Source organism: Nanorana parkeri, unplaced genomic scaffold (genome assembly GCF_000935625.1).
Source record: "Nanorana parkeri isolate BGI_ZX_2015 unplaced genomic scaffold, ASM93562v1 scaffold77, whole genome shotgun sequence".
Taxonomy (NCBI): Eukaryota; Metazoa; Chordata; class Amphibia; order Anura; family Dicroglossidae; genus Nanorana; species Nanorana parkeri.
Genome location: NW_017306345.1, coordinates 480,853 through 502,143, shown reverse-complemented (window position 1 = coordinate 502,143; position 21,291 = coordinate 480,853). Strand labels below are relative to the sequence as shown.

The following is a 21,291-nucleotide window of genomic DNA, read 5'->3' as shown; positions in this document are numbered from 1 at the left end:
TAGGTCTATTTGTCCTAGGGATGTCCCGATACCACTTTTTCAGGACCAAGTACAAGTACTTCCCAGCATGTACTTGCCGATACCAATTACCGATACTTTTTAATAAAGGGACAGGTGACTTTAAATGATCCATAGTACAACTACATGTTATATACTATGGATCATGATTTAACCTATTCATGTTAGCAGGGGAGAATTGTAAATCTATTGCTGGAGTGTAGTGGAGGTGTGTGCTGTATATATGTACTACATGTACATTACACACGTCCAGTACACTATAACAATAGATTTACAGCCAGCCCCGTCCCAGCTTCCCTCACTCACAGCTTCACTGCGATCCATGTTGCCTCACGCGGTGCAGGGCAGGATTGCTGCATCGTATCTCGGTGCTCAGCTTATGGGAGGCACTCACAATTCTGCCCTGCTAAAACTAATAGGTTAAATCATGGTCCATAGTACATATAAAGCACATACGTCCAGTACACTGCAGTAATAGAGTTACAATTATCCCCTGCTAACATGAATAAGTTAAATGATCCATAGTACAACTACATATTGTACTATTATGTACTACGGATCATTTAATCCATTCATATTAGCAGGGGATAATTGTGATTGTGCAGTGGACTGGACATGTGTAACATACATGTATTACGTGCTACATATAGAGTACACACTGCAGCAATAGATTCACAATTATCCTCGGCTAACATGAATGGGTTAAATGATTGATAGTACATAACATGTAGTTGTACCACGGATCATTTAACCTATTAATATTAGCAGAGAATAATTGTAAATCTTTTGTCTGCAGTGTATGCTCTATATGTACTACATATAGAGTACACACTGCAGACACTAGAGTTACAATTCTCCCCTGCTAACATGAATGGGTTAAATGATCCATAATACAACTACATGTTATGTACTATGGATCATTTAACCCATTCATATTAGCTGGGGAGAATTGTAACTCTATTGTCTGCAGTGTGTACTCTATATGGAGCATACACTGCAGACAAAAGTTTTACAATTATTCTCTGCTAATACTAAAATGTTCTTAATAGGGACGGCGCTCCCTTGCCCCCCTTGCCCTCGCCCTCACTCACTGTTCTGATGATGGCCGGTGCCTCCCTGGTGAGGTCGTCTTCGGCGCTGTGCAGGAGAGCAGCGGCGAGTCAGCGCTGGTCCGGTGGGAGGAGCTCCAGGTGGGGTCCTAATTTAGCTGTCCGGCGACTGCCGGATCGCCTGCCAGCTAAATTAGGACCCCACTTGGAGCTCCACCCACAGGACCAGCACTGACTCACCACAGCACCTATCTCGAACAGCAGCCGAAAGGTGAGAAAAAAAAAATATAGCGCAAGCTTCGGCGCTATGGATCGGGGCATTTTGACAAGTACTTGTCAAAATGCCCTGTATCGGTCCCAATACCGATGCTAGTACCGGTATCGGGACATCCCTAATTTGTCCCCGATGTCGCCTATTAGTCTGAGCAGCCAATTAGTGTCTCTTCCCACAGAACCTACCCTGGGCCACAATGAAAAGCAGATCAGCAGGCTGATCAGACATGGAGAGAGTTGCTGTGGGGTGATGGGTTATTATCTGGTTGCTCATCTATCCTTTGTTAGATAGTAGACAGAATGAAGGGGGAAGTGGGCCTACAGAATGAAGGGGGAAGTGGGCCTAAAGTCAACAGTAAAAATTAATGTATGTGTATATATTTTTCACCAAGTTATCTTTACAGCATAAAATCAGTATTTGCAAATAACTATTTAAAAGTGGTTTTGTTTTTCTTTTTGTCTTTTCTGCCTCCTTGCATAAAATCAGAATTGATGTGACTGAAGTTCAGATCTTCATAATAATCATGCATTTATTGGCTGTGATCGGTGGACCAGATTTGTGGGAATCAATGGTAATCTGAATGATGTAATTGTTTGCAAATTATCTTTGTTTTAATTTTTAAAATAATTAAAATTAAAAATGTCTAATACTCAATTCACATTTGCTAATTGTGGAACCAATGTTATTGATCTCCTTAGTTTTATGTTCTGTATGTAAACATAGGTATGTCTCACTATGTTCCCATGTCGCCATCTCCCACACTAATCACTAGGGGACTCTTGTATGCTGCTTTTTTATGTTATACCTGTATTTACCAAAGTCTGAAATATTCACACTAGTTGTACATCTTTGGTACACTGGTGAGCTCAAAAGTTTTAAGTAAGGCAGCCTTATGAGACAATATGCTCCTAGTTGAATTCCATCACATCTCATTTTTTATTTTTAACCTGGTATATAGGTTTGGAGATGAGGTATAATGAACATCCCATGTCACTTTATATTGATGTATGTGTCCCCAGTGGGCAGATATCTCCTCACTTCTTGTTTTGCATCTTTGATTTAAATCTCTGAATTGTTTCCTCCATATTTTCCTTTAAGTGAATTCCCTTGTGTTATTTCCTTTTCCTCTTCCGTTCATTAAAGGACAGCTTTTCAGCTTACTCTGATAAGCTTGGACGTCTAACCAATCAATGCATGACAAGTCTTTGAGGAAGTGTCCTCTGATTGGCTAACTCTCTGGCTAACTCTCAATCCTAAGCTCTGCTCACTTGTGAGGCCAGCTATGGTTCAGAGGAAAGGGGGCGCATTAGCCTGGCTTACAGCAGCCAGCGGTGTGTCTGATGTGACTGTAGGCTGCTGTTTTATCGTGTCAGGTGGATTTCTCCTGTTGACCAACAATGTGGCTATATGGCGTTCAAATATCTACCGTTGTGTGTGTATATATACCTGTTTTTATTAATTTAATAAAATAGTTTTACACATGGAGGCGGCGATCTGCTCTTTGTGTTCTATTTACTTGTGCTGTGGGAATCTCTGATCCCTTTTGATGAGCAGCCCCTGAGTGTTTGACGATTGGATTACTGCTGGAGGATCGTCTGAGGCTACCGTCTAGCGCTGAGACGAGTTTTAACGCTTGATCTGAATGTTTCTCCGTGTGCCTTTTCTGTGGCTAGCATTTTATTTTTTCTTCAAACAGGTGTTGACCAAAAACTTTCCTTGAGTACTATCATAGGTTAGGTTTCCGGCTTGGCAATCTTCGTCCGTTGGCATCTTTTTCCTTGATCCATACTTTTATTCAAGGGGTTTCACATATTACCCCTCCTGTGAAATTGCCTTTACTTCTTTTGGGATTGGAATCTTGTGCTTTTTCAGTTTTACAACAGCCTCCCTTCAAGATATTCCTCTGCTAATTTTGTCACAGAAAGTAGCCTTTTTGATGGCCTTACCTTCTGCTTGGAGGGTTTCTGAACTGGCAGCATTGTCTGTCTTGCAAACCTCCTTTTCTAGCTGTACATAAAGACCAGGTGGTTTTTGGTCCACGCTCTTAGTTTCTTTTGAAGGTGGTTTCTGATTTTCATCTCAATGAAGATATTTAACTTCCCTCTTTTGTCCTAAGCATCCTTAAAGGAGAACTATGGGGTTCGGGCTTTTCCCCATAGTTCTCAGGGTAACGGGAGGACACAAACTAGCATCCTCCCGTCACCCTACGCTCAGTATACTGCGAGCTACAGTTCGCGGTATACTGAGGTGCCGCAGCTAAAGCGGATCCTGACCATTATGTCTAGATCCGCCCAGCTGCGTGAGTGACAGCTGGCTCTGCCTATCTAGAGTCAGAGCCAGCTGTACCCGCCCCCTCCCCCGTCCGTTCCGCCAGTCAGCGGTGGAGGATCGGAGGGGGGAATCCAGTCCCTCCCCTGTCACAGCAGAGAGCCGTGACGGGATCGAGAAGTGAGCTAACGCCGCTATGTGTTCGCTCACTTCCCGATCTACTGAGCCGACATGTGACAGTTTCATTGTCACAGGTCGGCTAGAACTATGAGGATGAGTGAAAAGCACTCACCTCATAGTTCTCCTTTAAGAGATAGCCCTTCATTGTTTGAATGTAGTCAGAGCAGCTCACGTTTATTTGGCTGCTACTGGCTGTTTTCGTAAGTCAGATTCCTTTTTTGTGCTTCCAAAGGTTCACGTAGGGGTGAAGGTGCTTCCTCCGCTACCATTTCTCGTTGGATTAGGCAGGATATCGTTCAGGCTTATACCCTTAAAGGTCAAACCCCCTCCCCTTCTGGTTACAGCTCTTTCCACTAGAGCGGTTAGTACTCCTTTCTACAAAGTTGATGTTATTGCATCTGCTGATTTCTTCTTTTGGCTGCAAAGTTTTGCAGTTGGCTGTTTAGTTTGTTTGCGGGTACATTTTTTTTCTATAGCGTTTCTTCCCTGTGATCTGTGTCCTTCAATGAATACAGAGAAAAGGATTTCACTGTGGTTTTTTTCCGATACTCGCCGATACCGAATACAGAGTACCGGAAGTCCCATTCAGGAAGCCAGGCGGCGTGTAGTGACTCGCCACCTGGCTTCGTGATTAGCCGGGAAGCCAGGCAGTGTTTAAAGACCTGCCATCCGGCTTCCCGATTAGCAAGGAAGCCATCCCCATGCATCTCATCACTATGTGATGAGAAAGCATGGAGCCGGCTTGCTGGGCAGCGTGTAATGACGTGAGGTGACGAGGGAGCATGAAGCCGGCTTTCCGGCCAATCAGAAAGCCGGGCGTTGCGTCATTACACGAGGGAGCATGGAGCCGGCTTCCCGGCCAATCAGAAAGCCGGGCGTTGCGTCATTACACGAGGGAGCATGGAGCCGGCTTCCTGATACAGCAAGTATCGGGCTAGGCATCAGAGCATTTGTGCGAGTACGAATTCTCGCCCCAATACTCGCTACCGGCACCGATACCGATACTAGTATCGGTATTGGTGCATCCCTAGTAGGTATTTTAGTAATTAAGATATTGAGTGCTTTATTATGGCTGTTGGTTTTTTTTTTTTTTTATAGAAAACACATTATCATAAAGTTGCCCGTTGATTTTAGGCTCTTAATATTCAAAGTAGTCAGATTATCATATGGTTACTATGTTAGATGCAGTGCTATTCATTCCACCTTTTCTCTGTATTTCTCCTGTTAAAGATTTCAGTGCTGAACATCCAAGTAAAACTTGTTCCAGCCTTCTGTACTGTTGCTGGCACCATATTTTCTTCTATCAATTATTTCCGAGTTATCTTTACCGGTGGTGTTGGGAAGAATGGATCAACAATTGCAGTAAGAATTTAATATCTGGAGAGCTGTGATGTTACCCCTGTAAAATATAAACTATATCTTTAGAGCTGTGATGTCACTCCTGTAACGTATAACTTGCAAGTGTAAAAGGGTGATGTCCCTCTTGTAAAGTGACCTGCACCTACCCGGACAGTGGTGACATCATTCCTGTAAAATGATGATCTCGATCTTCACCTCTATTGTCAAACAAGGTTACATTTCTCCATTGAAGCCCAGATAACAGTAAAAACCCACCAAAAGTTTTAAACCTTCCCCATTCAATCTAAAACTAACTAAAAATAATATGGGTTTATAAGATTTGCAAATCTCTGCAATCTGTTTTTAGATGTAGATTTTGGAATTGGGGGTTGTAGTATATTCTGCCACAATATTATGATTTTTATCCACCATTTGTGTATCTTATAAACATGAGCAATGATATTTTCATTTTGCTTCTTACGTATACTATTACTGTTATTTTTTTTTTCTTTCGTGATTCTACTTTTGTTCTAGGGGACCAGTGTTTTGTCTCCAATGCTACACATTGGCGCCGTCATTATTTTAGCGACAATGATTTACAAGAAATCAGCTGTACAGCTTTTTGAGAAGCATCCGTGCCTTTACATTCTTGCGTTTGGATTTGTTTCTGCAAAAGTGACAAATAAGCTAGTGGTAAGCAGTCTATTTCACTTGCTTAAATAAAATCTTGTTATACAAACTTGTTACACTGGCCATATAATAGGATCTGTGTATGTTACTAAGATCAATTGAGTTTGATGTTTGACATTTTTTTCTCACTTAAATTCTCTCCTTTCAGAATTTAAAAATATTTATTATAGAGTCATTGGGGCAATTCAATAAAGGCTTAGTGTCACTTTTCTGGTGGTCCTGCTCAAATTAAGAAAAGCCCTATTGCCAGATTCGATAGCTTTACCCTATTCAGGCAGTTCTTAATACCACCACTTTAAGAATCTGTCGCTATGGCTATGACAGATTCAAAAAGAATCACCAACCAGTTTATAGATTGGAAAACTGGATTAACTCGGACCAACTCTGATCTTGTGTTCAGAGAGACCCCATTGCTTAGAGTGAGACATGTATGTACTAAAAAGCTGCCATAAGTCCTATAAATTGGTTGCTAAGACACTAGGCCACCGGTGTCGTAGCAACCAATTATACATCCTTTAACCCATTTGGATGCTGGACAGGAGATTCCCCAGCCAGCACCTGAATGTAAAGAAACGGGCAGGGGATTATGGCTGACATCATGTCACCCAGCATCCCCACCCCTTTGTTTACATTTAGCTATGGGCCAGGGAGTCTTCTATCTGGCAGCTGGATAGGGCCAGGGATGAGTCTTTGGTTGCTAAGATGCTGTCAGCTACACAGCAACCAATGACTTGGCTGAGTGGGCTTACCTTGATGGGGAAGCTGAAGGGCTAGTTCCATATCAGGTCTGACTCCCTTGTAACTGACAGGCAGTGAGTGGATTTCGTAGCCAATAGCCAGCCTATGGAATCTGCCCACTGCCTGCTGTCAATCAGCAGCAGAGTGGAAATGATGGGAACTATTCCCTCAACATCCCTATCACTGTTACTGAGAGACAGTGAGGACTAAGTGTCCATACTCTGGCTTCAGTGTGCCTCCGCACCACAAATGGCGGCACTTGTACCAAAATCATGTACCTGTTTCCAACATCTTGGGCAAACGCAGACATTTGTCATGCGGTTCCACAATGGAATTCTAAAGAGTGCCAGAGACAATCTTTATGAATTCCCCCCGTTATTTTTTGCATGAAATAGGCATGTCAATTTTAAAAGCTTGATTTCTGAATATCTGTTTTATTTAATCTTAGCAAGTTTTATTTTATCACTACCACAAATAACATTTTCCTGCTCCTATCGGTAGCAACTCATTGACACTCCTAGTTATTGCTAGCCTCAACTAGTAGATCTGTTTCAGTACTTGGTTTGGGCCCCTTCTGCAGCACTTACTGCAATTACTTTTGCACGATATTCTAATTATTCGAGTTTCACCTGTAAATACTATATACCTCACAGTCAACTTACAGTTAATATATAGTAGTATGTTGTGTGATAAGTGTCATAGTGAAAATATTACATTATATGTAAATCTTAATTCCTAATATTGTTACTTTTGTACTATGATCCTCTGTCCCTCATAATATACATTTTGCTTGCTTTTATTTATATAGTCTGTTTAAGGCACAATAGATATCTGGCGATCCAGTCCCCTTACTTTTCTTTAGTTTCCTGACCATGCTAAGAACAGAAGCAGATTCATGCTAGCGTAGTTCGTTTGCTACCTTTTATCTGCTAATTGAACTTACAGGAAGCCATGCTGATACATGGCGTGCCGGTAGTCTAGTAGTCGGCCTGTAGCCTCCCACCCAGCTCTTTTCAGCTTCATGGCCCCCAGTAGCATCAAGCTCAGTAAAGAACTGACATCAGAAATGAGCCCCATGGTCATGTGACTGCCTGAATACATTCAATTTAAAGCTATTTGCCTGCATTTTTCTACTTTTGTCAAGGGGCGTTCTAACAGCCTAATTTTTAAGAGCAGACTTCACAAAGTATTCTAGCAGAAGCATTAAAATCTTTTTTTTTTTTTTTTAATCCTGTCTGATTCTTTTCATGTATATAATCTATATAAATGTTTTTGAAAAGGTTTCGTTCTTCTAGTGCATTTTTTTTGTGGCCACTTCTCTTGTCAGATTTAAAGTCTCCAATGGAAGAATGCATTTCCTTCTAATTTTCATATTTCCCTTTTGGATACAGGTTGCACACATGACAAAAAGTGAAATGCATTTGCATGATACTGCTTTCATCGGACCCGCCTTGTTGTTTCTAGATCAGTATTTTAACAGCTTCATAGATGAATACATTGTACTGTGGATTGCTTTGGTAAGTTTTTTTTTTTTTTGTTTTTATGTTATCTATTTATTCCTATTGTTTGTGCCATTTTTTTCAGGTTTTGTACCCATTTTTGTGGCAGCAAACCAACTGTACAATCCATTCTCATTTATGTGGCCAGCAATGTAGTTTTCAAGTATAGTGGAATGCAAACATGGTGTTGTCTATTCTTTTGGTAACAAAGATTAGGTCAAATCATATGGCATGCCTTTTATTTTTAAGATGTTCTCTGGACACATGTCAAAAGTAATATGCACAAAGGAGAAAACCCCTTTGCTACGCTAACAGATACCCAGAGTCAGAGGTACCTCCGTGACTAAGAGCATCTCTGCCCGCACACCACACACTCTCAGCCGCATACATTCACCCAGTCACTGGCCGGGACACAGTGTAGGGGAACAAACGTGTAAACCTTTATTGAGCAACAGCACACATTTTATAGCTCACAGATCCCACCTCCCTTAAGTAAGATTACATTATTTTATAGGAAATGGCTAAAAGGGTAGGGATAAAGGAATTGTCAAGGTGAAGTCAGTAGGCTGGTATGCTATGTTAGCGAGGCAGATTTGATTATGCAGCTGGAAATGTAAACATGAACATCTGAATGCAAATCAGCATGCACTCATAAATACACACATGGGTATATTTAAATCGCTGGGCTGTTAGAAGAAAACTATTCTATGGAAGTTGCTGTTGTGGACCTCTCCTTCTGAAATGCTAGTTATCTGGCTTTCAAGCTGATCCAGTGGCTTCCATACTGCTTGTTCCAGGTTTTATGATGCCATAAAATCAATCTTGTGCCAGAAGTGTAAAAGGTATAGTTGGGCTACTATCAGTGGTGAACTCAGCCCTACAATTCTCGGGAGCTGACTGGGTGATAGCTCAGATACATAGATCCTGGTTGTCTCCCCAGCGCGACCTGCGAGCGCATGCAGTTGCCTTTCTAGATGGGACTGGCTGCGATTGCTCTGTGCCTGCAGGGCGGCCTATTGCAATTCCTTCTCCACCACTGGCAGTGCATATGGCGGAATAGACCAGTTGGGTCCGTCACAGTACCACCTCTGGCCTGCGGTGCCCAGACTGCAGTCGGAGGCGTTCTGCTAACGGGGATGCCCTGCCTTGTCCAGGTAAGTTTGTTTTCCTGCTGAGGGACCGGTTGTGCTGGTCTTCCCTTGCCAGTGGGACTACAAGTGCCCAAGCCCTAGTCCCAGGACTCCTCAGCGCTGCGGAGCTTTGGTTCCTCCCCTTCTCTGATCCACTGCCTTTGCACCCTGGAGACCAGGATTCCTTTATTACCAGCCCCACTCATGGTGTGGTGGCCTCAGCGGCAGGGTTGCAGCTGCCATTTTTTTCTGCATCCTGATTGATGTGGCTTGCGGAGGAGTTCGGCTCTCTCCCCTTCTCAGAGCACTGGGAAAGCTTTGGAGCCAGCAGAGGTGGGCTCCCCAGGGCTCTGTTGACCTGTCACCCTGACTCCGGGGTATTTTTCCATATGTAATTAGCGCGGCTTGAGGATGAAGCCCCGGCCGCCATCTCTGCTGAGGGCTTCTGCCCTTCTGTTGCCTCAGTACGCAAGTATGCTTGGGAGCCGGAAAGGGGGGGGGGGGCGTTTTCCGATTTGCGCGTGCTATACAACAGCCTAGGACAGTGACTTGGTTTTCCCCCATGTGGCATCTGCAGATTTTTTGCATGCGCCTGCTAGGGGACAAGAAGCAGTCTGGGGGCAGTGAGTCTCTATTGGTCTGTTCTCCATCTGCTAGCCAGCCTCCTTCTCTTTTCTCCTCGGAGGTGTTTGACCATTGCTGATCCAGAGCCTGTGGTGACGGTGGATCTGGACCTGTAATTTTTTGATAGTGAAGATGAAATTCGCTCAAGAGAAAGGAGTTGGTCCCTGATCACAGCGGTCAGGGAGACTCTTAAAATCGAGGAGACACCTACATCTTCTAAGTATTCAGCTGTTCCGTTTGGTACTCACAAACATAAAAAAGCCTAGTTTTTCCTTTTGATTCCTTTTTTGATGATTTTATCTATAAAGACTGGGCTTGTCTGGTTCGTCCTTTTACCCTGCCGAGGGGGTTTTCTGTCCGGTATCCTTTTTGAGGAATCATATGTTAAAAAGTGGGCGACTCTGCCGATGGATCCTCCAATTTTCAAGATTAATAAGGCAACGGTAATTCCAGTTGAGGAGTCTCAGCCTCTGAGGCAGGCCGAGAGTATAACGCGTTCGATGCATACGGTAGCTGGTGCTCTGATTCAACCCGTCTTGGCGTTTGCCCTGCTCTCGTAGACACTGACAGTGTGGGCTAAGCTTTTGCATCAAGGCCTGGCAGTGGAGCAGGTTTCCCCTGCATATGTGTAGTTGGCAGATCAATTTGTTTGGGGCTTCATGTACATTTTGTTTGTAACATGGCTTTTGATTTGGGTCATCTAGTTTCCCTGACTGCCTTCGCGGTAGTCCTTTTTGGATGTCTCTTATAGCTTAAATGTTGGTCAGTGGATCAGACTTTTAAGAAGGCTTTGACTAAAATGCCCTTTGTGGGAGACCATTTGTATTGCACCCCATTGGACGAGATCATTAAGAATCTCACAGATGGTAAGAGTACTTTTCTTCCACAGTTTAAGAAGGCGAGGGAGACTCGGCAGAAGTCCGGACCCTCTTTCTCAGCTCACACGTGCATTTTTGTGGCCAGGGAGCATCGGACAAGTGGAGGTTGGATGGACCGCACGCTGCCCCTGGTAGCCCATACCAGGGCTGCCAGGGGCGGAATTTCATGTTTCAGCTCTTTCTGCTGTTCACATCCCAGACATAGGCCTGATACGCGGACATCATTTGTCTGGTTGCAGACGCTCCCTGATGCCTTCCCCTTCACCCAGCTCTGCTGTTGCAGGGTTCGATCCTGCATCCTGCTTTACCATTGTTGGCTTTATAGGCATAGCTGTTGGAAGCCAGGTGTTGAAGGGGAGGAGTCTTTCTCAGGCGGTTATTCCTACAATGTTGAGAGCTTGTAAATCCACTTCCCGGATTATCTACTATAGCACCTGGAAGTCCTTGGTGCGAGTCTTGTGGTTTTCACACACCATTCTCCTTGCTTTCTCCCTGGTGTACAAAAACCATGCATGATGAACCAGAGTTCATAATTTTTCTTACTGCCACTCAACCTGTCCAATCTTTAGCTTGACATCTTCTCTGGTCTTCTTATGTTGTGGCTTTGCATCAGTTTTTGTCAGAGTTTCCTCCAGTTTCTAAGTGCCCTTTTAAATGTGTAGAAAATGGTACTCCGTGCCACCTTGACTCTTTGCAGTTTCTTTAAAGGCCTATCTGTCTGACTTTTTGTAAATTGCCTTTTTATCACTATTATGACATTAAACTGCTTCCTGCTTTGCAATATTGCCGATATAATGCTTCAGAGTGTAGTAAGAGTTGAGCCCAACACTGCTTTTATACAGACAAAGTTTGTAAGTTATCATAAAAGAAAAATTGGGAAGCATGTAGGAATGCATCTATGATCAAGGCTACATATTCCATTGCTGCAGAAAGGCTGTTAGTTGCTAACCCATTATGTTTTCCCTGAATGTCCTTTTTGCATAACATTAAAATATACATTATTTTAACATTTTGGTAACTCATACTTTTTTTTTCTAATTATTTTTAAGCCTCTGGCCACTTACCAACCTTGGTATTATTTCTGGTATTTAGAATATGGTACATATTATTTAAAGAAATACTAGTTGCAATTACTTTTTCAATACTTTTTTACAGGTACTTTCACTCATCGATTTGATCCGATACAGTGTGAGCGTCTGCAATCAAATAGCTTCTCATCTTCACATTGAAGTTTTTAGGATAAAAACAACTGGCTCACATTCTAACCACCATTAAGTGACCTAAACCAAGGAGGAGAAATGCATGATTCATAAGAGAAGACATGGCAAAATCCAAAACAAATATTTCAGTGTCAATGAAAATGTTTTGTTCTAATTCTTTAAGCCCTAGTTTTCTATGTAAATGGCATAATGTTTTGGTTTTACGGCGGCACATCATTACAGTTCTGAAAGGAGTCGGGCATGAAAAGAAAATAAGTTGATTTTGGTTTTTGAAAAACCCTGAAGCCTTTTAAATATGCTGTATTTTAAAGGACACAACGAGATCTTAAAAGATAACTAATGTGAACACATATTAATGCTCCTTATATGTTCACTTAGTGTAGCTTGACCTCTGCATATAACTGCAATTTTCTAATACTTTAATAAAGTCTTGGGAGCTGCCATTTTACTGAAGAGTTTGCATCTGCGAACACTTTCTTAAACATCACTTTAACTAAAACTTGTTTACAAGTAGGAAAGGGTTAAAGTTATGGTGAGGCTTTATTTGCTGTCTATGTTTGAGAGATCTAGTCTCTCTAGTTGTTGAGGAGACCATTATCACCAGGAACAAAAGTGAGGGGTAATCGAAACCTTTTACAACTTTCACCTAAAGTAGAGGAAGTCTTCCAATTCGGACATCTGTTCTGGTGACGGCTGTCAAAGGTGTAGTTTCCCCTAATTTTGGGGAGATTTCCACTTCGTTATATCTCCAGGAAGGAAGTGAGGGGAAATCTCCTAAATGGAGACAAACAGTATATTGGCTAGTGTAAGATGGAGTTAAAAAAAGTTTTTTTTTTTTTTTTTTTTACTGAGGCTCATGGGAGAGATTTCCCTTCACCTCCTGTCTGGAGACGCAAAAGAAAGTAGCTGGAAAATAGAACAGGTGTCCACACTTGAAAAGCCTCTATCTATTTTTGTTTCATTGACCCCATTGGAAGATTTCCCTTCTGTTCTTGTTCCAGGATTCCCCATTACTTTCTGTCCAGGTAACAATGGTCACCATATCTCTAGGGGGTTTACATATGGCAAAACCTAGAAAGGGTTTTAACCCTCCCACAATATCCAAAACTAAAAAAAAAAGTAATGGCTTCATATACAGTATACTTTAAAGGTAAACCTATTTTATATCGTTTTTGACATTTCCTTCAATGTGTTACATAAAGTGTAAATTGCTTCTATCGGGTGGTCTCTTTTGTCAACCTGTTGTTGGGGGCAAGCTCAGGCTTGCTGTAAAAACAGCCTATGCCTATTCTCCGAGAATTTGAATGTACAACTCCTGGTGAAAACCTTTTTTGTAGTATTGGATTGTGGGAGAATTGGCACCTCTGGCAGCTGTCTATGTGTCTGATGAAAAGACTTTCTACCACTTCCGGGCATAGTGACACACAAGTAAATGCTTTCAAAGGAAACACAGTAATTAATATCTGACCTTTCCTGAAGCAATCCAAAACTCAAAGTGTTGCCTGGTTCTACTATAAAAGCCCCACCCTGGCATAAAGAAAATGTACCCTTGCAGTTTGTGCCTCCATGCACTGCAATGGTTAAATGTCTAGGGGTAGAGGAATACGATGTTTTAACTATTCCTCTCTCTGGCTTCCATCAAACTGTGCAATCAGTCCTTGCTTCTCTTCAGTGCTCCGTCTGACAGTCACGCTCTGACATTTTCATGTACAATGTAGGACCAGCACGTGAGGGTGGAGAGGAGGCCAAAGTGAGAAATAAGATCTGTATTACAGCTTATTCCTCTACCCCTAGACTTAACAAGTATTTAACTCTTGCAGTGTTGGGGCCCACTGCAAGGGTTTATTTATTTATTTATTTTTTAATCCTTGAGTTCAGCATTAGGTGTATGTAGAAGTGTAAATTAGTAGGGCTTGGGTGTACAAGACGTAAAGCAGCATGCAGGCTTGCTGTTATGAGCAGAAGGTCAGCCTTTATTGCAGATTTTTCTTGACATTTCCATGGCATATCCTTTTTTAGTAGTCAACATGCGCTTGTCATTTAAAGCAATTCTGTACTGAGTAAGAAAATAACCCTGCTGCAGTGTGGAAGCAGGCACCATAATGTGCCTTCTCTTATTTTAGGCCCCTTGCCACAGCTCAGCCTGCTGTAGGAGGCCATGAAATCCATTTGCAACTAACACCTTTCTGAAAGCTGATGGTTAGTGTTGGTTATGTGTTTTAGATGAAGCACTGAGATCTTAAGGAATGCTGAATTCCGTTTTGATTGCCTAGCAGGACATTACATGTATGTATACAGGAATACAGCATTATAGAGCATAGAAGAAGGAAAAATATAGACAGATGCAACTTCCTGTATACATAAGCATAGAGACCACCACTGCACCATAGAGCCACCTATAGCTCAAAAGACAATATTACATCTCTGAATGTCACTAATACAAATCGGTGTATGCTGTTGTATTTCCAACATACAGAAGTCTGATCAGACATCTTAGCCTCCTGTGACAGCACTTTGGTCTAGCAATGGGCCATTTAGGCTTGAGCAATGACTTGTGGAAGGCAGAGGGGTGCATAATGTGTTAGTTTATACCCAGAGGCTATCAGGCTGCAGTGGCTGTCTGTCGGGGGGGAGTAATGGTAGGTTAAGAGCAGCTTACCCACTGAAGTTTAATTACTTGGATTCATTACATAGTGGTTTCAAATGAAAAGGAAACTAAAGGCAATATTAAAACTAAATTAAATTAGACTCCTTTTTGCATTTTCCTGCTGAGCAAAACTTGTTTGATTTGTGTACAAAAACGTCTTTGGGTGCTATCCAACTTCTAGTCTCTATAATCTTCCAGCCCTCTTAGGCAAAGAAGGAAGGTTTGTGTAATTTGGTTCACTCAGCACAACTACAGAACGAAAGCTTCCATTGGATGTCATTCCAGTAATGAGTGACAAGGCTGCATTAACACTTGTTCCAAAGTGACTTGAACAATGATGTCCTTCTACTTCTCTAGCTACATGCTGTTCCTTAGTAATTGATTCACTAAGTGGTAAAACAAGGATCAGGATGACTGCTCTGGAAATTGCATTTTCAAATACAAGCCAATACAACCGGACAGATTTTCTTTAAGGGCAAGACCAGTCCAAACTTTTAGATATAGGAGATGGCCAGACCTGAAATTGTAAGCAGATATAAAGGACCCTCACTTAATCCAGTATTCAGTAAACCTATTTAATTGTCTTTATACTAGCCTCCTGTAATCACTTGTACATCAGCATTCAGAATGGGAAAGGAAAGAACAGTGCTTTCAACCAATCAGGCTTTATTGCACAGTTTTCTAAAACTAACAAATGGTTCTGATTGGGAGACCAGTAATGTCACTTAATCAGTGAGTTTATTTTCCTTCACTATGCAATTACTTTTTTTTTTTTTCCATCAAGCTGTTTGTTTTGACTACATTGAAGAGGAGTAAAAGGTCAGTACCCTGGCAATAATGTCTGACAATGATTCTGGAATAGAACAATGAACGGATATTTTTTTTCTTGGCCAAGAAGGATAGTGTGCACATATGTACTTCAATTGTGTATTTAGCCATTTTGTAAAACTTTTTTAAGAAAGTGAAATGCAGACATATAATCTTGTAGGTAATTCACTCATTGCGATCTACCATATTAAGTTTGGCTGGAGTAACTCCTTACATTTCCTTGAATGAAGTTTTCAGTTTCAACCTGAACACAAGAAGCTGGGACTTTTTAAAACTATAACTAGGCACATGGTAATTTTCTGACAACTCCCTTGTCTAAACCTAGCCTTTAGAATTATCCAATATTCATCATTGACAACCTCATAACGTAAAGCCATTGTGCTCTGTCATACATCATAAATGGCCACTCTAATAGGTCATAGCTAAATGCAAATAATTTTTACGAGAGTGGCTGCGTCAAGGTGGGAAAAGACATGCCTGCACAATAAAGTGACAGTGGTCAGCTTTTGTAATCCTCCCCAAGTAGGTCTATTTCAGGTCATTTTCAATATTAACAAATGTTAGCATAGTGCAAGTTAAAGCTGAACACCACACACACATGGCTAAATACACAGCTGAAACCTATACAGATATGGACAAATTTATTGGTATGTTTTAATGAAAAAAGACAAAACCACACTTTTAAATAAACTGAAACTGGCAAAGTAATTGGCATTCATCATTGTTTATTGCATCATTAATAAAAATCATACCTTGTTTTTGATTTAATAGAATATTTTAAACAATAAGACAAAAATGATGGACCCTTAACCTTATATTTTGGTCCACTCTTCTTGAGCAAACTGCTCCAGCTGTAAAGGGGGTCTTCTCCCAACTGCATGTTTCAGCTCTTCCCGTAGATGTTCGATAAGATCCAAATCAGGGCTCTTAGGCCATTTCAGAAGAGTCCAATTTTGTTCCTAGCCATTATTGGCTGCTTCTAACTGTGTGTTTGGGTCCCTATGCTGTTAAGAGGACCCATGACCTGCGACTGATATAGACCTTTCTGTCACAGAGCAGTATGTTTCGCACCAGAATTCCTTGATAGTCTGAAGATTTCATTGGGCTGTGCACAGATTAAAGGCTCCCTGTGCCAGATGCAGCCCCAAAACATATGACCAATTCTCCTTATTTTATAGTAGGTATGGAGTTCTTTTATTTGAAAGCTTAATTTTTTTTAATTATCTGCGAACATGGAGCTGATATGACTTGCCAAAAAGCTCCAGTTTTTTCTTATGTGTCTGAAGGACATTCTCCCAGAAGCATTGTGCCTTGTCAATATTCATTTTAGCAAATTCCAGTCTGGTTTTTATATGGTTTTCTTTGGAGTCCTCCTGGGTTGCTTCCTTTCAGCCCACTGTTGCTTCTGGCTGGGAGATGGAGGTAGACCAACTCTATAGGAGTCTGTGGGGCTCTACTGTGCAGCCATGGTCAGCAGAGAGAGGACTTTGGCACAGGATGTAAACAAGCACGGGAGACCCTGAGTGCCAGATTTCAGTAAGAATGCATCTGTCGAGAGGGAGAGTGGGATTGGTTAGATCAGGGGAGGGGGGCAAAAAGACATGTTCTCTAAAAGTGCACTTATTCTTTAAGTTCACCACACTCTTCACAATATTACTAAGTGCTGGCTGCTCTTCTTTTGATCTACCAACAACTCTGCAGGGCATAGATAGTTAAGGTAGGCCCTCATATTAGATAGCATTGTTTAATCATAAATTGATTGTACAACAATAGTTAGGTGTATGGTGAGATCAAGAGGAACACCTTGTATACAAAGAATGTGGTGAAAGGACACACCTTAGTCACCCATCAGTTATGCTAACCATGAACAATGTGCAAAAAAATACCCATTTCTTAAATTCACACTTGCTTTTTTTTTGCAGCAGCACTTTTTCCTTTATACTAAATTGTGTAAAAAACAAATGCAATCATATATAGCCTTGCTGCCCAACAAATAGCCTGCCACCACTTAGCTAATCAGGTCTGGAGCACAGTGGCCGGGGTTCTGGAGGGCTTTAGCGGTGGCTGTCCAGTACCAAGCCTAGGAGCTGAACCATTGGCTCCTGGGTTACTGCTACTGAGTATTCCCTAGGACCAACACAATGCTGCACTGTGTTTACATCGGAAGTAAAATGACTACAGTAGGAAGTGGAAAGGAAGGAGGCTTTAAATACATATAAGCCATTATAAATAAACCCAAAACTTTTAATAATACAAATATAAAATATCTTACGTACACGGCATATAAAAGAGGTGATCCTGAGTGATATCATACATTTTTTATAACATCTAGACACATCCAGTTAATGCTATAGAGAAGGCATATACTGTAACCCAGGTAGTGATGTTGTTGCATTCTATAATTTCGCATGGTTGTTACTGAATGGAGTAATCTTTTTTTAAATTCAATAATTTTTTATTGAAGATTGTTAAACCATTTTAAAAACTAAGTATAACAGGAGTAAATAAACATGAGGAATTAAATAGAGCTAGAGTCCTTGCATTTCCTATTCATTCCATAGTGCTCCAAGATGTAGACTCTCATAGTTTAGAGTTAGGACCGCACTATAAGAGGTGCCTTGGCGCGGCAGTGCGGCTTTCGCATCCTCTGCAGAAGACGTGTATCCAAACCTCTGTTATTATCCTTAGTGGTGAGACAAGTTGTTTATGTGCGAGTCCCTGGGGGGAAGGTTAAGCAAAGCTACCTTCAGATGCGGTGTCAGTGTTATATCTAGGATGGAGGAAAGAAAATCAAAAACTCGAGTCTGAATGGAGTAATCTTAACACGTTTTAGGAGGATACCGGTTCATCAGGCGTGTATTAAGATGATAACAATTTGGAGATTGCATCACCCAGATCACTCCAGAATGTACATTAAGACCACCAGAAAAAACTCACTTCCTGGCCCAAACTCTGCCACACAGCTGTCACTCTATCCACTAAAATTAACTTTTGTATATCTGATAGCTGGGATACCAGCCCAAAACAGGCCATCCACAGATGAATGTTGTTATGTCAATGAAGATATCTTAATTCATATATAAATAGCATCACCCATTTATATGCAAATATCACAGTGGAGTAGCCCCTATCTTAATTTTGGTTGCCCCTGTCTGTCTGACATCATGGGGGTGATTTACTAACCTAAACACACACACACCAGGTGTGTGTGATTTTCACACAGCAAAACGTATTTATCAACCAAAAAGTCTGTAAAAGCATATTTCCAGTAATGCCATATATGGAAAAATCATGCACATGATGCATATATAATGCTGCTTCACAGTTTAGACAAAAATGGTTAGCTCATGCATTTACATTCCTGGATTCATCAACGCAAGCAACATAACATAGAGCTAATTTACACCACATTACCTTGCAATTCATTGCAGGGCTTTGCACAACACACCTGCTGGGTGTGTACACACTACAAAGGTGTTTCGATTCCTCCCATAGATCATGCTGGGAGGGAACACACTACAGAGGTGTATACACGTTCGTGGTGTGTTTAAAAGGTTAGTAAATCAACCCCCATGTGTTCAGGTTTCAGCTGACATGAAACCCGGACACAGCATTGAAAACACGGACTGTCCGGGTGAATCCTGGACAGGTGGCAACCCTAAATGTGGCACAAGGGGAAGAAATAGGGGGCATGTTGCCCCCTCTCTCCAGCTCTCCCTAAGTTGGTCTGTGAGGTGGAAAAAAAAGCATCAGAAGTAAAATGCATCACAGCCTTTCTTAATAGAGGTTCGGGCAAAACTGAAGCAGCCCTGTTCAGTCTCTCCCTGGTCCGGTTATGCCGGGCTTGTCCCCAGTTGTAGGCAGGAGGCTCTGAAGGTGCTAATGCCTCCTGAGAGAATGGGTGCGAAGCTTGATCGAGGCTAGAGGGTTCGGGGGCGGCAGAAGCCCGTGGTGTTGTGCCCCCTGGGGGTGGCGTCCCAGGGGTGCGCAGAAAGTCACATGGGTATGGGACCCCACTTGACTCACTGTGCACTTGGTCACACACCACATTGCATATTTTCTGCACTTCGCCTCCAAGACAGGCCTTATGGCTAGTCTGGGGCAATATTTTTGCACTCCGGCCCCTAAGGCCTGTCAGAGTGGTGCACTGGCACTTTAGATTATTTAAGCACTCTATCCACGTTTGGCACTTTTTTATTTTACATTTTTTGACCCACAGATGCGAAAGGTGCAGGTTTCTTCGGGGCCTATTCCTGGCGCTGGGAGGAGATTCTGTGCCTCGAACGGGGTTCTCTGTCTCCTCCCACCCAGGAGGTGGGTTTCTCTTCGGGAGATCCCACTTGCCTAGTACTGAGGGGGACCTGTTTCGGCAGGTCCCCATAGGAAATGGTCCACGGCCTTCGGGTTGGTGGACCACCAGTCTCAACCCCTGTCAGGAGCCTTGCGCCCCGGGGGGTCGGGAAAGTAGGTCCCTTCTTTTGAAGGACCTTGCACCCTTGTGCACGTTTTTTGTGTGCTGTGATTTCACGGTTCACTTTTTTTGTTCACAGGGGGAAGTTTTGATGCACGTCCACGGGCTTCGATAAATGTTCAGTCTCTCCCTGGAGCATTAGGTTACTGCTGTATTGATATACTGCTAATTGCAGCCAGCAGTAGCTTACTATTTTTTCTGACCGTACCATAACACAGGCATTGATGTGCTCCTCCCGCACCACAACATAGCGAGCCAGCCGCAATGCGATCCAGTGCGTTCCGGCCAGAATGCACTGTATCTGGTGTGAACGGGCACCGCCCGTGAGCAGCAGTGTTACTGAAAACAAATGGCACCACCACACACACACAGCAGTACACAGATTATCATATGACGCATGGTAGGACATTTTACTTCACGTTAAAGCAACACAAACGTATGAAAACACTGAAGGAGGTCCTCTAAACATGTTAGGAAGCTCCTTTTGCTGCAGCCGGGAAATATTTTGTCAATTATGCTAGCTCCTTTGTTTATGTGCAGTTGCAGGACAGGAAAGCCCACATCTGATTGGCCGGTTGACCCCCTTATATTGTAAAGTGCTGCAGAAACTGTTGGTGCTATATAAATCCTGTATAATAATAATATAGCTTACTGGCTCAGAGCAGCACAGGTTAGGATTGGCTGCGTCTGAACCTGAGCTCAGTCCTATTGAATACAGATGCAGGTTTAATGAACACTTTTGGTGGCTAAATTTTATATATATATATATATATACACTATAGTACCAAAAGTATTGGGACACCTGCCTTAACACGCACATGAATTTTAATGGCATCCCAGTCTTGGTCCGTAAGGGTCAATATTGAGTTGGCCCACACTTTGCTGCTGTAACATCTTCAACTTATCTGGGAAGGCATCCACAAGGTTTAGGAGTGTGTCTATGGGAATGTTTGACCATTCTTCCAGAAGCACATTTGTGAGGTCAGGTACTGATGTTGGAGAAGGTCTGGCTCGCAGTCTCTAATTCATCCCAAAGGTGTTCTATCAGGTTGAGGTCAGGACTCTGCAGGCCAGTCAAGTTCCTCCACCCCAAACTCGCTCATCCATATCTTTATGGACCTTGCTTTGTGCACTGGTGCGCAGTCATGTTGGAAGAGGAAGGGGCCATCCCCAAACTGTTCCCACAAAGTTGGGCGCATGAAATTGTCCAAAATGTCTTGGTATGCTGATGCCTTAAGAGTTCCCTTCACTGAAAGTAAGGGGCCAAGCCCAACCCCTGAAAAACAACCCCACACCATAATTTCCCCTCCACCATACTTTACACTTGGCACAATGCAGTGAGGCAAGTAGCCTTCTCCTGGCAACCGCCAAACCCAGACACGTCCATCGGATTGCCAGACAAAGAAGCATGAGTCATCACTCCAAAGAACATGTCTCCA

General features: G+C 42.4%; 1 protein-coding gene across 1 annotated transcript in view; it reads left to right on the top strand.

The window, feature by feature from the left end:
- CEPT1 (choline/ethanolamine phosphotransferase 1) overlaps positions 1-12,029 on the top strand; it is a 53,458-nt gene extending 41,429 nt beyond the window's left edge. Inside the window, exons 5-9 of the mRNA XM_018576794.1 lie at positions 1,828-1,912; positions 5,020-5,151; positions 5,662-5,820; positions 7,947-8,072; positions 11,842-12,029. Coding sequence (XP_018432296.1) covers positions 1,828-1,912; positions 5,020-5,151; positions 5,662-5,820; positions 7,947-8,072; positions 11,842-11,961 — 622 coding nt within the window. The 3' untranslated portion in view covers positions 11,962-12,029. The remainder of the gene's footprint in view (positions 1-1,827; positions 1,913-5,019; positions 5,152-5,661; positions 5,821-7,946; positions 8,073-11,841) is intronic.
- Positions 12,030-21,291: the final 9,262 nt, after the last annotated feature.